At 39.0% G+C, this 20,930-nt stretch overlaps 2 protein-coding genes across 2 annotated transcripts in view; both read left to right on the top strand.

Annotated features, from left to right (window-relative positions):
• Positions 1–2,036: 2,036 nt before the first annotated feature.
• LOC128020811 (NACHT, LRR and PYD domains-containing protein 3) overlaps positions 2,037–20,930 on the top strand; it is a 638,518-nt gene continuing 619,624 nt past the window's right edge. The window contains exon 1 of the mRNA XM_052607817.1: positions 2,037–2,099. The gene's annotated coding sequence lies outside the window, so the exon portion shown is untranslated. The remainder of the gene's footprint in view (positions 2,100–20,930) is intronic.
• LOC127937991 (NACHT, LRR and PYD domains-containing protein 3-like) overlaps positions 9,089–20,930 on the top strand; it is a 21,638-nt gene continuing 9,796 nt past the window's right edge. The window contains exons 1-5 of the mRNA XM_052534381.1: positions 9,089–9,216; positions 9,305–9,418; positions 11,474–13,357; positions 15,944–16,117; positions 17,839–18,012. Coding sequence (XP_052390341.1) covers positions 9,089–9,216; positions 9,305–9,418; positions 11,474–13,357; positions 15,944–16,117; positions 17,839–18,012 — 2,474 coding nt within the window. The remainder of the gene's footprint in view (positions 9,217–9,304; positions 9,419–11,473; positions 13,358–15,943; positions 16,118–17,838; positions 18,013–20,930) is intronic.

Raw genomic sequence — 20,930 nt, forward strand, 5'->3', positions numbered from 1 at the left:
GGAAAAAGTGACTGGGCTAATATTTCTAAATGAGTTTGAAAGACATTTCTTCTCCTTTATTTGTGCAGAAATCTTTGTGAGGAGCTCATTTCCAGATTTGATCCATATCAAAGCATCAACACAGTTCTTCCAGAAAGTTGGAGACAACATCCGTCTGAAAAAGAGCTGAAGCTGTGGATGATTGTGTTGAACAGAGGAAGAAGAGAACAAACTGGAGCCACAGCAGTGTCAGCAGGATCCAAGCACTGCAGAGAAGATTGGGACATGTGTTTTTACACCATCCACAACTACAGCATATTCTTTAGGACATTTAGACAACTATTCACAACAAGTTAACACAACACCTTCTTGCTCATAAGGTGCCTCACCAAAACCAGATTTTCATTCAGATTTAGATACAATATGCTTATTATTCCATATAAACATCTGTTCGCTGAGAAATTAAGTTTCTAAATTAAACTCCAGGAGAGAAGCATTTGTTTGTGAAAACTGGAAAACTTTATCAGAAGTTTAGAAATGTTGTAGTTACAAAACAGAAGAAAATGAAGACCTCCAACCTGAGCAGAAATACAATGAGGAATAATCTTCATAAACTAGTTGTTGTTCTGTTTTAATCGTTTGATCCAGTTTACTTTAAAAGTATTATTAAGAGAGCTAAAGTCCAAGAAGTTCAATCCTCCATTTTCAGTTGATTTCTTCATATAATGGGTTTTATTTCTCCATAAAAGACTGAAAAGCATATTGTCAGCAGTCTTGTAAATACTATTGTTGACTGCTGGAGAAAGAGCTGTATATGTGAGTCTTGAGATGTCCTCAAAGAGAAGTCTCTTAGTAAACACTGATTCAATTTGTTCTTCATCTTATCAATAACAGAGCAAATATTGAGCTCACATCTTCTCTCTTCATCCTTTACAATCTTTAGACCTAAATATGAGATTTCAGTTTTTATAGGGACACCACAGATAGATGGTGAATCACACAGCTTCAGAGACATTAATTCACACTTATTAATATTCAACTGAAGATCTGAAGCTTTAGAGGAGATCTGAATAATATGAAGAACATCCATTAAACAGAGAGTGGTGTGATGTGCTGATTGGCTGATGGTGATGATGTCATCTCAGCTGTGATTCCTCTTAAAGTCTGTGTTTAACAGAATCAGACAGTAGTTGTGAACAGAGGAAAACAGTGTGTGTGTCTTTGGTTTTAGGTGTGAAGGTCATGAAGTCTTGTGTGAGGATGGGTGGAAGCTTTTCACAATCTATACTCTGAGAAAAACGTTGAAGAGAAACAGAGCAAGTTCTTCAGAAACAGATTGATAGAATTCAGAAGTTGATCCATCCACACCAGGGATTTATTTCACTTCAGTTCCTTAATAGCATGTAATACTTCCTCTATACACAGATAATTATCACACAGATGCTTTCTGTCTTCACTTCTAGATTTAGTTTTATTAAGACTATCTCAGAAATCATTCGTATCTTTTTCATTAAATCTAGATTCATAAAGAGAGCGATAGAAGGATGAACAATAACCAGCAATAGATCTCGGCTCATGTGTTAATATACCATTAATATTCAAATCTGAAACTCTGTTTTTAAATCACTTTTTTCTAATTGAAGAAAATAATCTCAATTGTGTTCCCCTTCTCCATCATCTCTGTCTGGATCTGATGAAGGCCCTCGGCTCTCATTTATTAATATCATCGAAGTGCTTTTGAAGAGAATTAGTTCAATGTTTTCATCGTCAGAGAAAATAGAGCGAGATCTTTGAGTGAGACTGTCATCTTTCAAATGATATTTGAAAGTATATTATAAAATTATTGAAAACAATAGGTTTAATAAATATGATTTAAGATCACGTAATGAAGTGTACAGAATAATTGTATCATGTTGTTTGTTTGTTTGTTTAAAGTTTGTTTATTAATATCCATCAATCGCCACACTCCAGTCCAGCAGGAGGCGCAAATACACCTTTAAATGAGTTTGTAACTGCCTTTAAAAGAAGAAGAAGAAGAAGAAGAAGAAGAAGAGTGTCGAAACCGAAAGTAAACAGGAGAGTAAAGGCGTATTTTGAAGAGTTAAACTCCTTCTGTTCAGGTCTCAGAGTTGACGGTAAGTTGAGTTGTCAGCTTCTAATATCATGTATTATTGTAGAATGTCGCTCTCGTGTTAAACTCTTCACACTTTAACGGAGATTTGAGGGAGTTGTTGTGACAGTTTAAAATGATGTAAAGACAATCAGGAAGAATGTTGAGCACCCGAGTGCGCTATTCACTTTCACTCGCGTGTGGGAAAACAAACAAAACGTAGCTCAGTGCTTATCCTTTCTTCAGCAGCTTTTTATTTTAGCAGCATCACTTGAACATAACATCAGTTCACATCTTTGCTTTTTAGCTGAGAACATCACGTAATGATATAACGTCATCACGTACACAACCGTATACCTCCAAATAGAAACTAAAGCTAATTTTGTATACCGTAATCTAATGTATAAGGGCGCAATACTTTTAACACCCCCACTCGCTCTTAGCCATTTGTATTACCAAAAATAACAAATTAAATAACAAATAAACTTTCACATAAGTTTAGTGTTACATACATTTTTTACACTTATTATGTTCCAAACATATCTTGAGTAAACCTCTTTAATTTCTGCTTGGTGGGTGGCTTTGTCATTATGTCAGCTATCATTGTCTCTGTAGGACAATATTCCAAGATAACTTTGCCATCATTTACAATTTCTCTTATGAAATGGTATTTGATATCAATGTGCTTGCATCTTTGCCTACAGATTGGGTTTCTGGCTAATGCAATGGCACCTTGGTTATCTTCATACACCTTTGTTTGTGCGTATTTGTATGAGTCCATACCCTTAAGCAACTGCTCTAAGTAGATACATTCTTGCATGGCGGATGCTAAGGACATGTATTCTGCTTCGCAAGTAGAAAGGGCTACTGTTGGTTGTTTTCTGGTTTTCCATGAAATCAAAGAGCTTCCTTCACTTAAATTAACACAGTATCCTGAGGTACTACGTCTGTCTTTCGTATCCGATGCCCAGTCAGCGTCACTATACACACTCAGACCTAGCCTCTCTGTGTCATTCCTTCTGAAGCATAATTGCTGTTCTACTGTACCTTTAAGGTACCTGAACACATGTTTTACTGTGTTCCAGTGCTGTTCTGTTGGTTCAGCAAAATACTGAGATAGTTTACTGACGACAAAACTCAAATCTGGTCTCGTGCAAGTGGACAAGTATATTAAACTTCCTACTGCCTCCCTGAACCTCTTTGGCTCTTTCATTTTTTTCAGCATTTTCTGTAAAATCAAGCTTTGGTTCACATGGAGTTTCCCTAGATTTACAGTTCTGCATGTCGAAACGATCTAGTATTTTTCTCACATATCTTTCCTGTGACATTTTGACTAGACCCTCTGATTGTTCAAAATCTATGCCCAGGAAATGTTTCAACCTTCCCATGTCTTTCATTTTGAACCGTTCTGTGAGCATTCTTTTCACATTTTTCAGAACACTTTCATTGTTAGCAGCTATAATTAAATCATCAACCCATACTATCAGGATTACTTTCTCATTTGGCTTTTCTTTTGTGTACACACAGTTATCAGCTGGGTTTTGTGTAAAACCATTCTCTGTCAAACATACATGTAACACAGCATTCCAGTTTCTGCCAGATTGCTTAAGGCCATAGAGAGATTTCTTTAGCTTGCATACTAACTTTGCATCTCTTTCAGATTTTTGCTCATAACCCTCCGGTTGTTCCATATAGATCTCGTGATCTATTGGTGCATGTAAGTAAGCTGTCTCAACGTCCATCTGATGCAAAATCAGATTTTCTTGCGCTGCTTTCTGCATAACCACTCTCACACTTGTCATGTCAGCTGTGGGTGAGAATGTTTCATCGTAATCAGTCCCTTGTTTCTGACTGTAACCTTTTGCCACAAATCTTGCTTTGTATTTTTCAGATCTGTCAATGTCTCTTTTGAGTGCGTAAACCCATCTTCCTCCTACTGGTTGTCTTCCTGGTGGCAATTTTGTGAGTGTGAAGGTCTTATTCTCCTCCAATGATCGCATTTCTTTGTCCATAGCATCCTTCCATTGCTTGGATTTTGTTGATGTTATGGCGTCCTGGTAGGTTTGAGGTATGTCACATACTGCTCTGTAGCAAAAATCTATGCATGTTTGCAGTTTGTCTTCTGTGTCCTCAATTTCAAAATCCTGTAGGTGAGCTGGCATCTTCCTGGTTCTTGGTGGGTTCTTTCTGGACACGGTTTCTGCAACTCTACCTGACTGGTTGGGATCAGCTTGTTCAGGCGAAATCTCTGGAACATCCCTCTGAAAACCCTGATCTGGTTCATCCTCCATACTTTGATCAACATTAAGTTCACTGCTGAAGATCTTTGGATTCATATTTTCATATCCTGTGTGTGTCTCAGATGTCTGTGTTTCTCTTTCACTGATTGTCTTTGCTGTAAACTTCACCAATCTGTGCTTTTGGACTTTTTCAGTGTTGGGATAGTACACTAGATAGGCTGGGCTGTTCTTGTCGTAGCCTATGAAAACACCTTGTTCGCATCTTGAGTCAAATTTGCTTTTCTCTTGTTTGTAAGCAAAACATGTTGATCCAAATTTCTGCATCTTGGAAAGATCTGGCTTTTTGCCTGTGAATAACTCGTATGCTGTCTTCTTTGTACGTCTACTGTAGCACCTATTCCTCACGTAGGCTGATGTTTGCATAGCGTAGTTCCACAACTCATCTGGTAATTCACTCTCTATCAGTAAGCACCTACTCATTTCATAGAGTGTTCTCCATCCTCTCTCTGCTGTGCCGTTCTGATGTGGTGAATAAGGTGCAGATGTTTCGTGTCGAATCTTATTCCTTGTTAACAGTGTTTGAAAATCTCGACTCATGAATTCAGTGCCGTTATCTGAACGGATGCACTTGATTTCTCCAAAAGGTGCAATGTCAGCTAAAAACTTCTCTGTAGCTTGTGTTGTGTCACCTTTAGTCTTCAAGAAATACACAAACATAGTACCTGAATAGTCATCTGTGAATGACTGTGCATATCTGTGTCCTTCCTTGCTCTGTGTTGGCATGGGGCCGGCCAGATCCGTGTGAATTAGTTCTAGGGGTTTCTTTGCCTTTCTGTCTGGCTCCCTGTTTCTGGTCTGCGTGAATTTTCCTTGTGTACACACTTCACATAGCTGTTTCTCTTTCACTTTATTTCCTTTTATCTCCATGCCTCTTACTACATCTTGTAGCTTCTTTAAATCTTCGTAGTTACAATGTCCCAGAATTTCATGCCAGGTTTGTAAATCATGACACACTTTGCACTGGTCAACATCCTCTTCTAGTGTTGGTAAATAGTACAAGTTTCCACTTTCATGAATATCAAACCTGCTTTCGTTTTTGGTTATCAAGTGATTGTCTCCTCTTTTGAAAATGATTGTTGCTCCTCCATTTGTCGCTCTTGCTACCGAGAAAATGTCATGTGGGTACGAAGGCATGTATAGCGTGTCCCGTAGCTGTGCAGTGTGCTGTTTTCCAGCGTCATCTAGGAGATAAATCACTGCCGTTTCTCTTTGTTGCGCCATTCCGCTGCACTTCGTTCCGTCTGCTAATTCCACTGAATGAGTCTCTGGTTGAAAAGAGCTATCAAAACTTCTGAACTTTCTGATGTCACTCACAATATGAGACGTAGCTCCTGCGTCTACCATGATCCCTTTCATCTTTACTTTGTTTGCTGGTTTTTCATATTCTGAGTGTTCAGCTTTGAAGAGATGGTCTGGGTCATTATTGTGTTCATCTGTAACCTTTCTGACGCCATCTTGGTCACCCTTTTTCTTACACAGAAACTCAGCGTGTGTACTATTTTTACAATGATTGCACCACACTTTCTTGTAACATTTTCTCGCTCTGTGTCCCTTTATTCCACATTTGTAACATGTCATATTTGTGTCTTCATCTTTTCTTTCTTTAGTGTGGTACCTGGCAGGACCCTTTCCTTGTCTCGTCTGTGTCTTCATCACATTATCTGTGGATTCTGTTCCTTTCATTTTCTCCGCCTCTTCGTAAATCCGCAGTCTTCTCTTAAAATCTGTGAATGTAACGTCGTCCTCATTCTGTGTTATGTGGACGGCTAGCGGCTTGAAAATATCAGGTAATCCACGAAGAACCATCGCTATGGTTAATCCATCACTCATGGTTTCTCCTGCATCTCTCAGTGCTGTGATGATGTTCTCTGCTCTTATCAAGTAGTCTGTAACACTCTCATTGTCTGACATGCGTAGCTGAGTTAACGATGTGTACATATTTATTATCCGTGGCTTGCTTTTCCCTGAATAATGTTCTTTCAGTATTCTTAGGGCTTTCCTGCCATCGTCAGCAGCTTCATGTCTTATCAGTGATAGGCTTTTATCATCTATCAGTCTTACAAGTTCAGCATAGCAATCAGCGTTCTTCCGTCTGTCTTCAGCTAGCTGTTCTTCATTAGCACCGGTGGGCTCATGCAAAATAGTCTCTTTTAGCTTTAGAGTGTGTAGATAGCTTAAGAATCTCGTTTCCCAAAGATCATATTTATCTTCAGATCCACCGCTCTGTTCGCCATTTTGTAGGATCACCGACCTTTCTTCTTATATGTTTCTTCAGTTTAGCTTTATCGTTAGCTTTATAGCACGCGTTATACGTCGCGTCTGACTGAACTTAACTTTACTCACGCTCGTTTGTTTCCGTGACTGGGCCCATAACCTGTTGAGCACCCGAGTGCGCTATTCACTTTCACTCGCGTGTGGGAAAACAAACAAAACGTAGCTCAGTGCTTATCCTTTCTTCAGCAGCTTTTTATTTTAGCAGCATCACTTGAACAAAACATCAGTTCACATCTTTGCTTTTTAGCTGAGAACATCACGTAATGATATAACGTCATCACGTACACAACCGTATACCTCCAAATAGAAACTAAAGCTAATTTTGTATACCGTAATCTAATGTATAAGGGCGCAATACTTTTAACAAAGAAGAAAATGTTTCCGTGTTGGGATGAAGATCGCAATGAAGCTATAAGAAATAAAAGAAAAGCGTTTAAGAAACTGAAAAGAAAATGTAATCCAAAGTAAAGAGGCTCAAGCTGTGGAGGTCAGAAAGACTAAAAGAGATGTTTGGAGATCATTCTGTAATGAAAAAGGTAGATGTCCTCCTGTAAAAGACATATGAAACATGATGTTAAAACATGAGAGGAATAAGTAAGAGATTTGATTGATCTGTTCTCAGAAGAGGAGAAGAGTTAGCAGAAACAGATGAAGAGAAGACAATAATGTTTCCAGAGGAGTTTATAAAAGTCAACTCTTCTAGAAACTTGTGTGAAGAGAGAAAGAGATGGAGAGAAGAGATGTTCAGAATAAAGCTGACAGTAAAAGACAGAAGAGAAGTTCAGGACATTTGAAATGACTGAATTTAAGAAAGCATTAAAAAGAGTGAAAGAATGAGCAGCTGGACACGACGGAGTGAGCTATGGTCAGATAAAACATCTCAGTGGAGAGACTTTGGGTTTTATTCAACAAGATCTGGATCCAAGAGGTTTTACAAAAGACATGGAAAGAGACAATAGTTATTCCCAGAAGGAAGTAATCCAACAAACTGAAGAACAAGAGCACTCACTTCCCATCTATACAGAAAATAAAGATTACAGAAAGATTATTGTGTTATTTGTAAGAAGTTATCACCAGATCAGAGTGGATTTAGGGGACGAGGAACAGTAGACAGACACTAGAAAAGCATTGTTTAATAAAGAGATTGTTCTTTGACTGTGAAAAAGCGTATGATATAGTAAGAAACTAGAGGAAATCCAGGTGAGAGAATACCTGTTGATAAAGTATGGACATAAAACACAAGTATATATGGATGCATAAAAAAAATCCAGATAATGAACAATTAGAGGTTGCAGATGTTATTCATCCAGAAAGGTAAGGATTTTAAACGAGTTCTCAGTATTTTCAGAGGAGTTTATAGCAGTAATGATGCATTAAGATGGATAAGCGAGGCAGGATTGAAGGACATGTGGTGTGTTCAGACTCTAGTTCTGCTCTTATTGAAGCACAACAGTCAGACACTAGACAGGGTTTAGTCGTGCAGATTCTGTAAGAATGATGTACTTTACAGCAGAGAAGGAGCGTAATATTCATGTGTTCAGCTCACGCAGAGCTCAAAGAGAACGAAGACACAGACAAATCATCCAAACAAGCTCTGAGGGACACTAGAAGAGAAATGGAAATATCACACAGTAGATATGACATTAAAGCTAATAAATCAAAGATTACAGCAGCTGTGGGAGACAGAAATAAAGATATGAAAAACAGCCAAAAGTGGAGAAAAGTAGATACTCATCTGGAAGTAGAAGAGAGAAAAACGTCATCAGACTCAGAATAGGAAATACAGACTTAATAAAACATTGTAATTAATGTCCAAGCGTCGACGGGATGTTGTGAATGTGGAGAAAACCAAACGCTAGAACATGTTATCATGTATTGTGAGAAGTTTAAAGATGATAGAGGAAAGCTATTAGAAGAGGTTCAGAGGAAAGAGGACCGTGAAATTAATTTGAGACACCTGTTAAACCCAGAACAGAGAAGTAATAACAGAGCAGCTTTAATTCAATATTTGGAGAACACAGGTTTAATGAATAAGATTTGAATTAGGTGTGTGTGCGTGTGTGTGTGTGTGTGTGTGTGTGTGTGTGTGTGTGTGTGTGTGTGTGTGTAGGGTTTAAAATGTTTTGTGTTTGTGTGTGTGTTTGGAGTTGTTGTGACGCAGTTTAAAATGATGGAGATGTAACCGAATCATCTTTCTGAAGTAAACACTGATCTGCAGATTTTGGACACGAGAAAGCAATGAGAGGAAATGGGAAAACTGTAAACTGTAAGAAATGGAAAAACTACAGACCAGAAATGCATCTCATAACTGATGAACTAATTTCTGTGTTCAATACTGCTTTCACTTTTTTTTTTTTTGTAAAACAACAAACATCTCTGATCCGAAGACTCGAGAGGTGAACTAATCATTTCTGTATCTCTCCAGATGATGGACTCTCCAGAACCCAGCTGTGTGTCTCTGAAGAGTGACGGATCAATGCATCATCCTCCTGAACTCAGTGATGAACCAATGACCTCTGACCTCAGTGATGGAGCGGTGACCTCTGACCCCAGGTGAGGCACTATCCAGTATTAGAGATGACTGACAGACTCGTGATAAACGAAGGCAGAACTGAAGGAATAATTACTTCTCTATCTCCAGGATGATCAGACGAAGAATATCATCTTCAGAACCCAGCTGTGTGTCTCTGAAGAGTGACGGATCAATGCATCATCCTCCTGAACTCAGTGATGGAGCGGTGACCTCTGACCCCAGGTGAGTGGGAACATATAACTAGTGGGTGATTTAATAATAGCTAGTGTGTGGAATTCATTTGGGAGTGCATGAAAACACACTGAATGCATGCTGAGAGATAAGTTTTGATTTTATATTTTACCTCAGATTTATGAACGAAGTTATAATGTTTTACATTGTAAGAGCACATTGCAGGTGCTTTTATCTAGAGCTTGAATATTATTTGAATATTCGCTCGGTGGTTGGCATTCGATTTTCAATTTTGAGATTTGAATAATTTTTTTTGTTTTGTTTTTTGAACACCAAAACAGTCTTCATTCGCTCTCGAATACAGTCATTTTCTTTACTATATGGCCGAACGGTTGTAAGGGCTGTCAGGTACGGTTTCAGTTGTGTTTCCTCGTGAGCCTGGTAAAGTGCAGAACGATTACAAACCGTTCTCAGCCCAGAATTCTAGGCACGGTTAGACCGTGCTGTTAAAGTGTGTGACGTCGCCTCTCTGTTGTCTGGCTAGTTTCTCCATAGCTGGCTATGCAAAAGCACGCTATTTAATAAAACACCCAAGTAAACAGTAGGGCTGCTCGATTATGGCAAAAATCATAATCATGATTATTTTGTTCAATATTGTAATCACGATTATTTAACACAATTATGAGGGGGCCATATGACCAAAACTTTATATGAGTGATTTATTTAAAGATAGTGATAAATATCAAATATGTATTTCCTGTAAATAATGTTGCTATGTTATCTACATTGTAGAGACCAGCAGAATTTCAAACAAACAAACAAAAAGTTCTCGAAATTATTGTAAATAAACTGTCTATAATAAAAAAGCAAAGGACAAATACAACAGAATAAAAAGATGCACTTGAAACAAACTGTGCTTTAATGTTTGTTTGTTTTATGCAAGTTTCATTATTCACTATACTATTTATTATTAATGTCTAATTTCAGTATCAGTTTGGCTCTAGTTTTGTATTTCTTGCAGTTTATATGAAAAGGTTCATGTGGCGTGGTACAGCCTACTTAGGGTGACCATATGCGCGGTTCATACGGGACACGTCCCAGCCAGGATTTTAATAATGCCTAAAACATCCAGAGCAGTTTAACCAATAACATGCAGGTATTGTACATAATCGACCAATCGTGGGGCTGCGTGTGAGAAGGTGAGATCAAGACGGGAAAGATCAAAGCAATGCAAATATGCGCACATTTGTTCGTTCGTTCGATTGACTTGAAGCGTCGCTGCGCACAAATCCAAAAAAAAACAAAAAACAAAAGTGCGCCACAATGCTTCAAGTCAAACGAACGAACAAACACGTGAAAGTGATTCGAAAACATAAGTAGCCATCTGCTCTGCTCTTTATAGCTCTCATGAATGTTACACAACGATCAACCTGCACAGTGCAAATAGCCAAAACCTGGATATTTTAGGCAATATTAAAATCCTGGCTGGGACGTGTCCCGTATGAACGGCGCATATGGTCACCCTAAGCCTACTACACAAAACGTCCAATAAAACATAGACCACTGTCACTTTAAGAGCGGCATGGATCCAAATTACTGTTGCACGCATATTTTCATTCTCAACTCTTTACATTCATTTATTTCATGACCGACGACGGACATGATTAATCACCATGCCCAGCATTTTGTCACTTTTTTGCATGCACTTGACCGTTTAGACGCACGCGCACCTTGAGCTAAAAGATGACTTTACATGTCCGTGTTCTGTTCTGTCTCTGAGCGCTTATATCTTCCTGAGGAGCAGGGCAAGTTCTCTTCCACGCTTTTAAAATAATCAATATACTTCGATAAATCAAGCACGTCCCATTTTGCAAATGTCACGTTACATGATTTTACTGATTTGCACTGGAAATTTGGTTTTATGGAGGAACAAAAGCGCAGCGCTGCAACAGGGGCGCAATAATCGTTTTATCTCGATTATTGTATTTTCATAGTAGTTGGAAGCCAAATCAAAATCACATTTTTTTTACCGATTAAATGCACAGCCCTATTATTTATGTGTATTTTTAATTTTTTTTTTTTTTTGTTCCTCAACCGTGTGTATAGAGACGATCAGATACGAGCCCAGGATCCTCCTCAAGCAGTGAATGATGAACTACAGAGAGTCAAAGAGCAGCACAAAACCAGCATGAAGAACAAGTATGAGAGATTATTTGAGGGACTGAAACTCCAGGAGAATGAAAGCCTCCTGAACAGCATCTACACACAGCTCTACATCATAGAGGGAGAGAGAGAAGGAGTGAATGAAGAACATGAGGTTTTACAGATGGAGAAAACAGCCAGAACACAACACTCACAAGACGCTCCAATCTACTGCAATGACATCTTTAAAGCCTCCGCTGAAGCAGGATGTGAGGAGAAAGAGCAGATCAAGACTGTTCTTTCTAAAGGCATCGCTGGAATCGGAAAAACCGTCTCTGTGCAGAAGTTCATTCTGGACTGGGCCGAGGGAAAAGCCAATCAGGATGTAGATTTCATGTTTGTGCTTCCATTTCGAGAGCTGAACTTGATCCGAGATCATCAGTACAGTCTTCACAGACTTCTGCTGGACTTTCATCCTGAACTTCAAGATCTGGACTCACAGATTTATGAGGAGTGTAAAGTTGTGTTCATCTTTGATGGTCTGGATGAAAGCAGAATCACACTTATGTTTTCAGACGCTCAGAAAGTTTGTGATGTGACTGAGACTTCATCAGTGGCTGTGTTGATGTCAAAGCTGATGAAAGGAGAGCTGCTTCCCTCTGCTCTCATCTGGATCACCTCCAGACCAGCAGCAGCCAATCAGATCCCCTCCAAATACATCCACCGTCTGACAGAAATTCAGGGATTCACTGAGCCTCAGAAGGAGGAATATTTCAGGAAGAGAATCAGTGATGAGCATCAAGCCAGCAGAATCATCTCACACATCAGAAGAGCAAGAAGCCTCCACATCATGTGCCACATCCCCGTCTTCTGCTGGATCTCATCCACTGTGCTTCAGAAGCTCCTGGAAGAAGATCTGAGTGCAGAAATCCCTCAAACTCTGACTGAAATGTACATCCACTTCCTGCTGATTCAGATCAACATGAGGAAGCAGAAGTATGAAGAGAGAGATCCAGAGAAACTCCTGCCGTCCAACAGAGAAGTGATTGTGAAACTTGCTGAAGTGGCTTTCAAACAGCTGATGAAGGGCAATGTGATGTTCTATGAGGAGGACCTGATTGAGAGCAGCATAGACGTCACTGACGCCTCGGTGTATTCTGGGATTTGCACTGAGATCTTTAAGCAGGAATCTGTGATTCATCAGAGGAAAGTCTACAGCTTCATTCATCTGAGCGTTCAGGAGTTTCTCGCTGCTTTCTATCTGCTTTACTGCTATTTAAGAAAGAACAAGAAAACACCGCATGAATTCAGATCTCCTCTGCGTAAATTCATACTTTCACTTTTATTCCTGCATTCTAAAGATGACTCTGATAAAGTCTCTCTGTATGATCTACTAACATCAGCAGTAGATAAATCTCTCAAGAGTAAGAATGGACGTCTGGATCTGTTCCTGCGGTTCCTGCTGGGCGTCTCACTGGAGTCCAATCAGAGACTCTTACAGGATCTACTGACACACACAGAGAACAGCTCAGAGACCATCAGAGACACCACACAGTACATTAAAGAGAGGATCACAGATGATGATAATCTCTCAGCTGATCAGTCGATCAATCTGTTCCTCTGTCTGCTGGAAGTGAAAGATCAGACTCTGTTCAGAGAGATTCAGGAGTTTGTGAAATCAGACAAACACTCAGAGAAGAAACTCTCTCCTGGTCACTGCTCAACAATCTCCTACATGCTTCAGATGTCAGAGGAGACACTGGATGAACTGAACCCCATGAAATACAACACATCAGATGAGGGGAGAAGAAGACTGATACCAGCTGTGATCAACTGCAGAAAAGCTCTGTGAGTGTTTCATCATCAACTAAAGGATCATATTTAATAATGAATCTGACTCCTTTAAAATAAATGTTCCTGAATGAGAGATTTTCTCCTGAAGAACAGGCCAGAATCTTAAAGGAGTCCCAACATGTGTTTTTAATCCAGTAGATATTGGAGTAAAAGGTAAAAACAACCCCGTCACATGAGAAACTGGTTCATTAAATCAGCAGCAGCTGCAGCAAAGAGACGCTCCACACATTGATCAGTAAAGCTGACATTCACACATTTCACTCAGATCATTCAGATTATTAATGTTTTTGTCATGATCTAGAATAGGTCATTATGAAATACTTTCTGAAAGAGCTATTTTTAGTCTTTTATAGTGAATAGTGAATCTGCAGTAAAGGACACACATCTCATCAGTGTCTCATTACAACCCATGATTTTAAACACGTTTATTGTGTGTAATAATCTGTATTTTGTTCTATTAATTTCTGTGCACTAATGCAAAACCTATACTTTAAACATTAATGCAGTCACAGACATAATAAATTAATTTCCACAGATCTGTAAGTTCATAGATGATGATTAATAGTCAAATAAATAGTAAATGTTAATATAATTTTTTAGACTCTTAATCAATCATTTAAAAGATCTTCAGCAGCTGACAGAGAATTAAATTCATCTGTTTTATTCCATCATGCTCTCATTCAGGACTCTTTTATTTCATGAAGCTAATTTTAAAGGATTTGATTTCCACATACGTGACTCAGTGAATTCATCTCTGTCTCTTACTGTGAAGTTAAACTACATATCAAGCATTTATTCAACACGTCTCGTTTGATCTTGAATGACCGTGAAGTTGATTAAAGTTAATAAAGTTAATAAAGCAAAGCAAGTTACTGTTCCTGTGAATACCACTGACTCAAACTAATCCAGCTGAAGCAGCAAATAAAGAGAAGCTACAAATATTGATCAATTTAACAATACAGCAGGAAGGATTTAATACAGGAAAAATATATATATACTGTTCAATTGTCTGGAGAGTCTCTCAAAACATTTATTTTTATACCTCCAGAAAATATTTCTACATTTAGCAGAATGTTAAATATTCCTGAGTTGAATAAACAGTCAGGCGCTCATCTGATCTCAGATATGAATCAATCTGAAAGATTATAAAACATCATATTGTGATTCAGTGTTCAGATTATGTCATCCTCTGTTCACTGAGGACAGAAAACTGGCAACACTCTGTAAATGACTTTACTGCTTTCTTATTTCTTAAATTGTATTTAATCTCTTCTAGATTTTCTGGCTGTAATCTCACTGCTCAGTGTTGTGAGAGATTGTCTTCAGCTCTACAATCCTCAAACTGTGTCCTGAGAGAGCTGGATCTGAGGAACAATGACCTGCAGGACTCTGGTGTAAAGTTTATTTCTGATGGACTGAAGAGTCCAAACTGTCAGCTGCAGATACTGAGGTATTAAGAACATAGAAGTGTGTGTGTGTGTGTGTGTGTGTGTGTGTGTGTGTGTGTGTGTGTGTGTGTGTGTGTGTGTGTGTGTGTGTGTGTGTGTGTGTGTGTGTGTGTGTGTGTGTGTGTATGTGCAGATTCTGAGGTATTAAGAACATAGAAGAGATCATGTGTGTGTGTGTGTGTGTGTGTGTGTGTGTGTGTGTGTGTGTGTGTGTGTGTGTGTGTGTGTGTGTGTGTGTGTGTGTCTGCAGATACTGAGGTATTAAGAACATATAAGAGATAATTTACAGTCAACTGAACACAGTGTGTGTGTGTGTGTGTGTGTGTGTGTGTGTGTGTGTGTGTGTGTGTGTGTCTGCAGATACTGAGGTATTAAGAACATATAAGAGATCATTTACAGCAGGGCTCTGAAACTGTTCAAGGAATGAAAACGAAAACCGGAAACGAGCAAAATTTTGACAGGAACAGAAACAGAAACAAAATCAAATGTTATAGTTCCGAACAGAATCTAAAATTTTAAATGGCCATTAACCGGTTAATAATGTTATTTTATCGCTCCATTTAATATTTGAAATTAGCTGTCAATGAATGATGAATTCCAGAAGTATGTCATATGCAAATGTGACGCTGAAGCCAGGAGTGAAATGTCGCTCAGGTCTGAACTCATATTAATTAATTTGTTTTTGGATCGACATGTTTATAGCCTAAACCTAAATTAAATTTAAATTAATTTAAACTTGTTTTGTTTTCGAGAGAAACTAATAGCTGTTTTTATAATGTTTGTAAACATTTTGCTTTAGACTACAGGCATTTTAGCCTTCATTATTTCTTTGATGTCTTTAAAGTGTTGATAGATTTTTTTTTTTTTTGTAGCCTACATTTTGCCCAAATCTAGGAAAGATGACTAACTACAGCGGGTTATTGACTAATATTGTGTGTCTGTAGATGATCTGACTGTGTGTGTGTGTGTGTGTGTGTGTGTGTGTGTGTCTGTAGATGATCTGACTGATGGTGTGTGTGTGTCTGTAGATGATCTGACTGTGTGTGTGTGTGTGTGTGTCTGTAGATGATCTGACTGTTGGTGTGTGTCTGTAGATGATCTGACTGTTGGTGTGTGTTCTTGTCTCTTTCAGTCTTGCTGGCTGTAATCTCACTGCTCAGTGTTGTGAGAGATTGTCATCAGCTCTACAATCCTCAAACTGTGTCCTGAGAGAGCTGGATCTGAGGAACAATGACCTGCAGGACTCTGGTGTAAAGTTTATTTCTGATGGACTGAAGAGTCCAAACTGTCAGCTGCAGATACTGAGGTATTAAGAACATAGAAGAGTGTGTGTGTGTGTGTGTGTGTGTGTGTCTGCAGATACTGAGGTATTAAGAACATAGAAGAGATCATTTACAGTCAACTGATCACAGTGTGTGTGTGTGTGTGTGTGTGTGTGTGTGTGTGTGTGTGTGTGTCTGCAGATACTGAGGTATTAAGAACATAGAAGAGATCATGTGTGTGTGTGTGTGTGTGTGTGTGTGTGTGTATGTGTGTGTGTGTGTCTGCAGATACTGAGGTATTAAGAACATAGAAGAGATCATGTGTGTGTGTGTGTGTGTGTGTGTGTGTGTCTGCAGATACTGAGGTATTAAGAACATAGAAGAGATCATGTGTGTGTGTGTGTGTGTGTGTGTGTGTGTGTGTGTGCAGATACTGAGGTATTAAGAACATAGAAGAGATCATGTGTGTGTGTGTGTGTGTGTGTGTGTCTGCAGATACTGAGGTATTAAGAACATAGAAGAGATCATGTGTGTGTGTGTGTGTGTGTGTGTGTGTGTGTGTGTGTGTGTGTCTGCAGATACTGAGGTATTAAGAACATAGAAGAGATCATGTGTGTGTGTGTGTGTGTGTGTGTGTGTGTGTGTGTCTGCAGATACTGAGGTATTAAGAACATAGAAGAGATCATGTGTGTGTGTGTGTGTGTGTGTGTGTCTGCAGATACTGAGGTATTAAGAACATAGAAGAGATCATGTGTGTGTGTGTGTGTGTGTGTGTGTGTGTGTGTGTGTGTGTGTCTGCAGATACTGAGGTATTAAGAACGTATAAGAGATAATTTACAGTCAACTGATCACAGTGTGTGTGTGTGTGTGTGTGTGTGTGTGTGTGTGTGTGTGTGTGTGTGTGTGTGTCTGCAGATACCGAGGTATTAAGAACATATAAGAGATCATTTACAGTCAACTGAACACAGTGTGTGTGTGTGTGTGTGTGTGTGTCTGTGTGTGTGTGTGTGTGTGTGTGTGCAGATACTGAGGTATTAAGAACATATAAGAGATCATTTACAGTCAACTGAACACAGTGTGTGTGTGTGTGTGTGTGTGTGTGTCTGCAGATACTGAGGTATTAAGAACATAGAAGAGATCATTTACAGCAGGGCTCTGAACCGGTTCAAGGAATGAAAACGAAAACCGGAAACGAGCAAAATTTTGACAGGAACAGAAACAGAAACAAAATCAAATGTTATAGTTCCGAACAGAATCTAAAATTTTAAATGGCCATTAACCGGTTAATAATGTTATTTTATCGCTCCATTTAATATTTGAAATTAGCTGTCAATGAATGATGAATTCCAGAAGTATGTCATATGCAAATGTGACGCTGAAGCCAGGAGTGAAATGTCGCTCAGGTCTGAACTCATATTAATTAATTTGTTTTTGGATTGACATGTTTATAGCCTAAACCTAAATTAAATTTAAATTAATTTAAACTTGTTTTGTTTTCGAGAGAAACTAATAGCTGTTTTTATAATGTTTGTAAACATTTTGCTTTAGACTACAGGCATTTTAGCCTTCATTATTTCTTTGATGTCTTTAAAGTGTTGATAGATTTCTTTTTTTTTGTAGCCTACATTTTGCCCAAATCTAGGAAAGATGACTAACTACAGCGGGTTATTGACTAATATTGTGTGTCTGTAGATGATCTGACTGTGTGTGTGTGTGTGTGTCTGTAGATGATCTGACTGATGGTGTGTGTTCTTGTCTCTTTCAGTCTTGCTCTCTGTAATCTCACTGCTCAGTGTTGTGAGAGATTGTCTTCAGCTCTACAATCCTCAAACTGTGTCCTGAGAGAGCTGGATCTGAGGAACAATGACCTGCAGGACTCTGGTGTAAAGTTTATTTCTGATGGACTGAAGAGTCCAAACTGTCAGCTGCAGATACTGAGGTACTAAGAACAGTGTGTGTGTCAGGGGCGGAGCGGGGGGGTGGCTAATTGGGCTTAAGCCCCGAATGTTTTGTCAAAAGCCCCGAATCTTTTAGGTTTTTAAAAATAATTTTGAACTTTGTTTAATTTCCTCTCAGTCTTTCTGACTGGAGCGGCAAAAAATGAAACAAAAGCACATACCGTGCGTGGTGGCGGACGGTAATGCATCGCGCATCACTCAGCTTGTTTGCCAACTGCCAATAAAAACTAACGAAGAAGAATATAAATCTTCTTCGTCGTTGTCATCAGGGGCTGGCGGGCTATTGTTACTATAGTTACTACTATTGTTACTGGCGGGCTACTGTTTTTCACCGGCTAACCGGCTGAAGTTATGGACATAAAAAAGTTTTTTATACGGAACACTAACAATAAACCTCACCGGCCAGAGAGAGATTCAGAAGCAGGTTACAGTGTTACAGGTTTGTGAATCCGTGACTGTATTGCTGGCTATCTAGAGAGTTAACGTTAGGTGTTATTAAGATAAATTAGCCTAGTTGCTAATAGAGATGGGTGGATGATTTGTCTGATGATTTGTCGGATAATTTGGGGAGCGGGGGCGGGGGCGGGGTTCACTCGTAAGACCGAAACGCGTAAAACCGAAACTATCTCAGGGCATGTTTTACAGCTAATCTCGGCACATTAGTGGGATAAGAAGAGACTAATTGAGAAATATAGCGATAAAGAAGATTAGAAAGACATGAGAAAGTATATTTCCTCCTCCTGATGACTACAATTTCTAGTACAGATGCATCAATATCGTGGAAAAGTTATTTTCCCCCCATACTTTAATTTAAAAAGTAAAGCTTTAATATATTCTACATTCATTACATAAAAAGTAAAATATTTCAAGCCTTTTATTGTTTTAATCTTGATGATAAATCAAAATGATAAATCATGGAAATCAAAACTCCAGTACACCTATCTCAAAATGTATTAGAATTTTAGAACAAATATATTTTTTTTATACAAGATCTCTGATCTGACAAGATTTCTAATCAGCTAATCAACTCAAAACACCTGCAAAGGTTTTCTGCTAATTTAATCTGTCATTCTTGTTCTGGTGGTGCAGCACAATGACCTTTTCCACAGTATTAAAATTTATTGAGATGTGCCTGTAATAATATAATAAATGTATTAGTATTTACATAATTAAATGAATTGTTATGGTGAAAAGTAATAATGAATAAAGCAGCAGAGTATTGCTAATTAAATTAATAAGCTTTTTGGACTGCGCATCATTATTTTACTGTAACATATTACACAATATCATGTATATTTAATGCAGAAATTCTGAACAAAAAGTATACATATTTAATAATAAGACACATGTTTTTGGAACTTTTATTGCACACATGAGACTTAAATTATTATCAGCGAGTTATGGTGGCGTTTTGGGCTAAAAGGGCTGTTATAAGTTTTACACGCCACTAGATGTTTGCCGAGTTTGAAGCCACCCAAGCTTCCACTCTTTTTTGGCACTTAGAAAAAAAAAGCCCCAAAGCTTCATAATGCTTCATTCACCCATCACTATTCGCTAGCTAATGTTTTCTGATTTTACTGTGTTTGAGGGACTATTTTGTCACACAGATGAGTCAGCTAGGGAAGAGGAAGGACAGGCAGCACAGCAAGGGACAGCAGGTGGATTAACTGCAGTTAGTGATCTAGGGACTCCGGAAAGTGGCCCAAAGCAGGTTCATCTCCCACAGTACCCCCTCAGCCAGTTTGGAGCTCAACAAAGAGCATTTAACAAGGCATGGTTTGAGCAATTTAAATGGCTGGAGTACTCTGTAACCAGAAACTGCACATTTTGTTTTTCATGTCGCCTATACGGAAGGCAAAACATTCGCGCTAATAAAGATGCACTCAGTTGCTCTGGGTTTTCAAATTGGAAGAGGGCTTTGGAATCCTTCCGGGAGCATGAAAGAAGTGCCCTCCACATTTCCACCATGACATGCTGGCAAAGTTTTAAAAGCACAAAAACTCATGGGGATGTAATTGAGCAGCTGAAAACTGCTAGTGCTGCAGAAATCTCAGAGAGGCGTCAGTACCTTCACCGTATTGTGGCAGCAACCACCTTTTTAGGAAAACAAGGCATCCCATTCCGGGGGCATGATGAGCAGGAATCTAGCCAGAATCAAGGCAACTTTATTGAATGTATGAAGCTCCTTAAACAATTTGACCCATTTCTACAAAAATATACTCCCCCTTCTCATACCACTTACCTCTCTCATTTTTCCCAAAATGAAATGATAACCAGCATTTCACAAGAAATCACAGAAAGCATCATCAAGGAAATGAAGATTGCAAAGATGTACTCTGTGATGGCAGACGAGGCCAGAGACAGAAACACAGAGCAGCTTGCAGTCTGTGTGCGTTTTGTTACGCAAAAGGGCGTAGTGCGAGAGTGTTTTCTTGGGCTTCGGAAGTTACAGGGCTTTGATGCAAAGTCCATTGCAGATGAGATAGAGGCAATGTTACAGTCGCACAACTTGGGTGACCTACTGTGTGTTGCACAAGCCTATGATGGGGCATCTGTCATGAGTGGAGCAGTGGGGGGTGTCCAAGCCCGCTTTAGAGAGCGACACCCTGAAGCAGTGTATGTGCACTGCTATGCACACGAACTCAACCTTGTTCTGTGCTACACATGCAAAGCTATACCTGAAGCTACTGCATTCTTTGAACTGCTGGAGAATGTGTACACATTTTTCAGCAACTCACTTGTGAACCACAACAAGTTCATAGAAATCCAGAAACAACTTGGATTAAGGCCATCTGAACTTGTGCAGCTCTCCACAACAAGATGGGCGTGCCAGGTGAGGTCTGTCAATGCTGTCTTGAACAACCTTTCTGCCATTTTAGCATGTCTCCGCAACATGAAC

Source organism: Carassius gibelio, chromosome A1 (assembly GCF_023724105.1).
Source record: "Carassius gibelio isolate Cgi1373 ecotype wild population from Czech Republic chromosome A1, carGib1.2-hapl.c, whole genome shotgun sequence".
Taxonomy (NCBI): Eukaryota; Metazoa; Chordata; class Actinopteri; order Cypriniformes; family Cyprinidae; genus Carassius; species Carassius gibelio.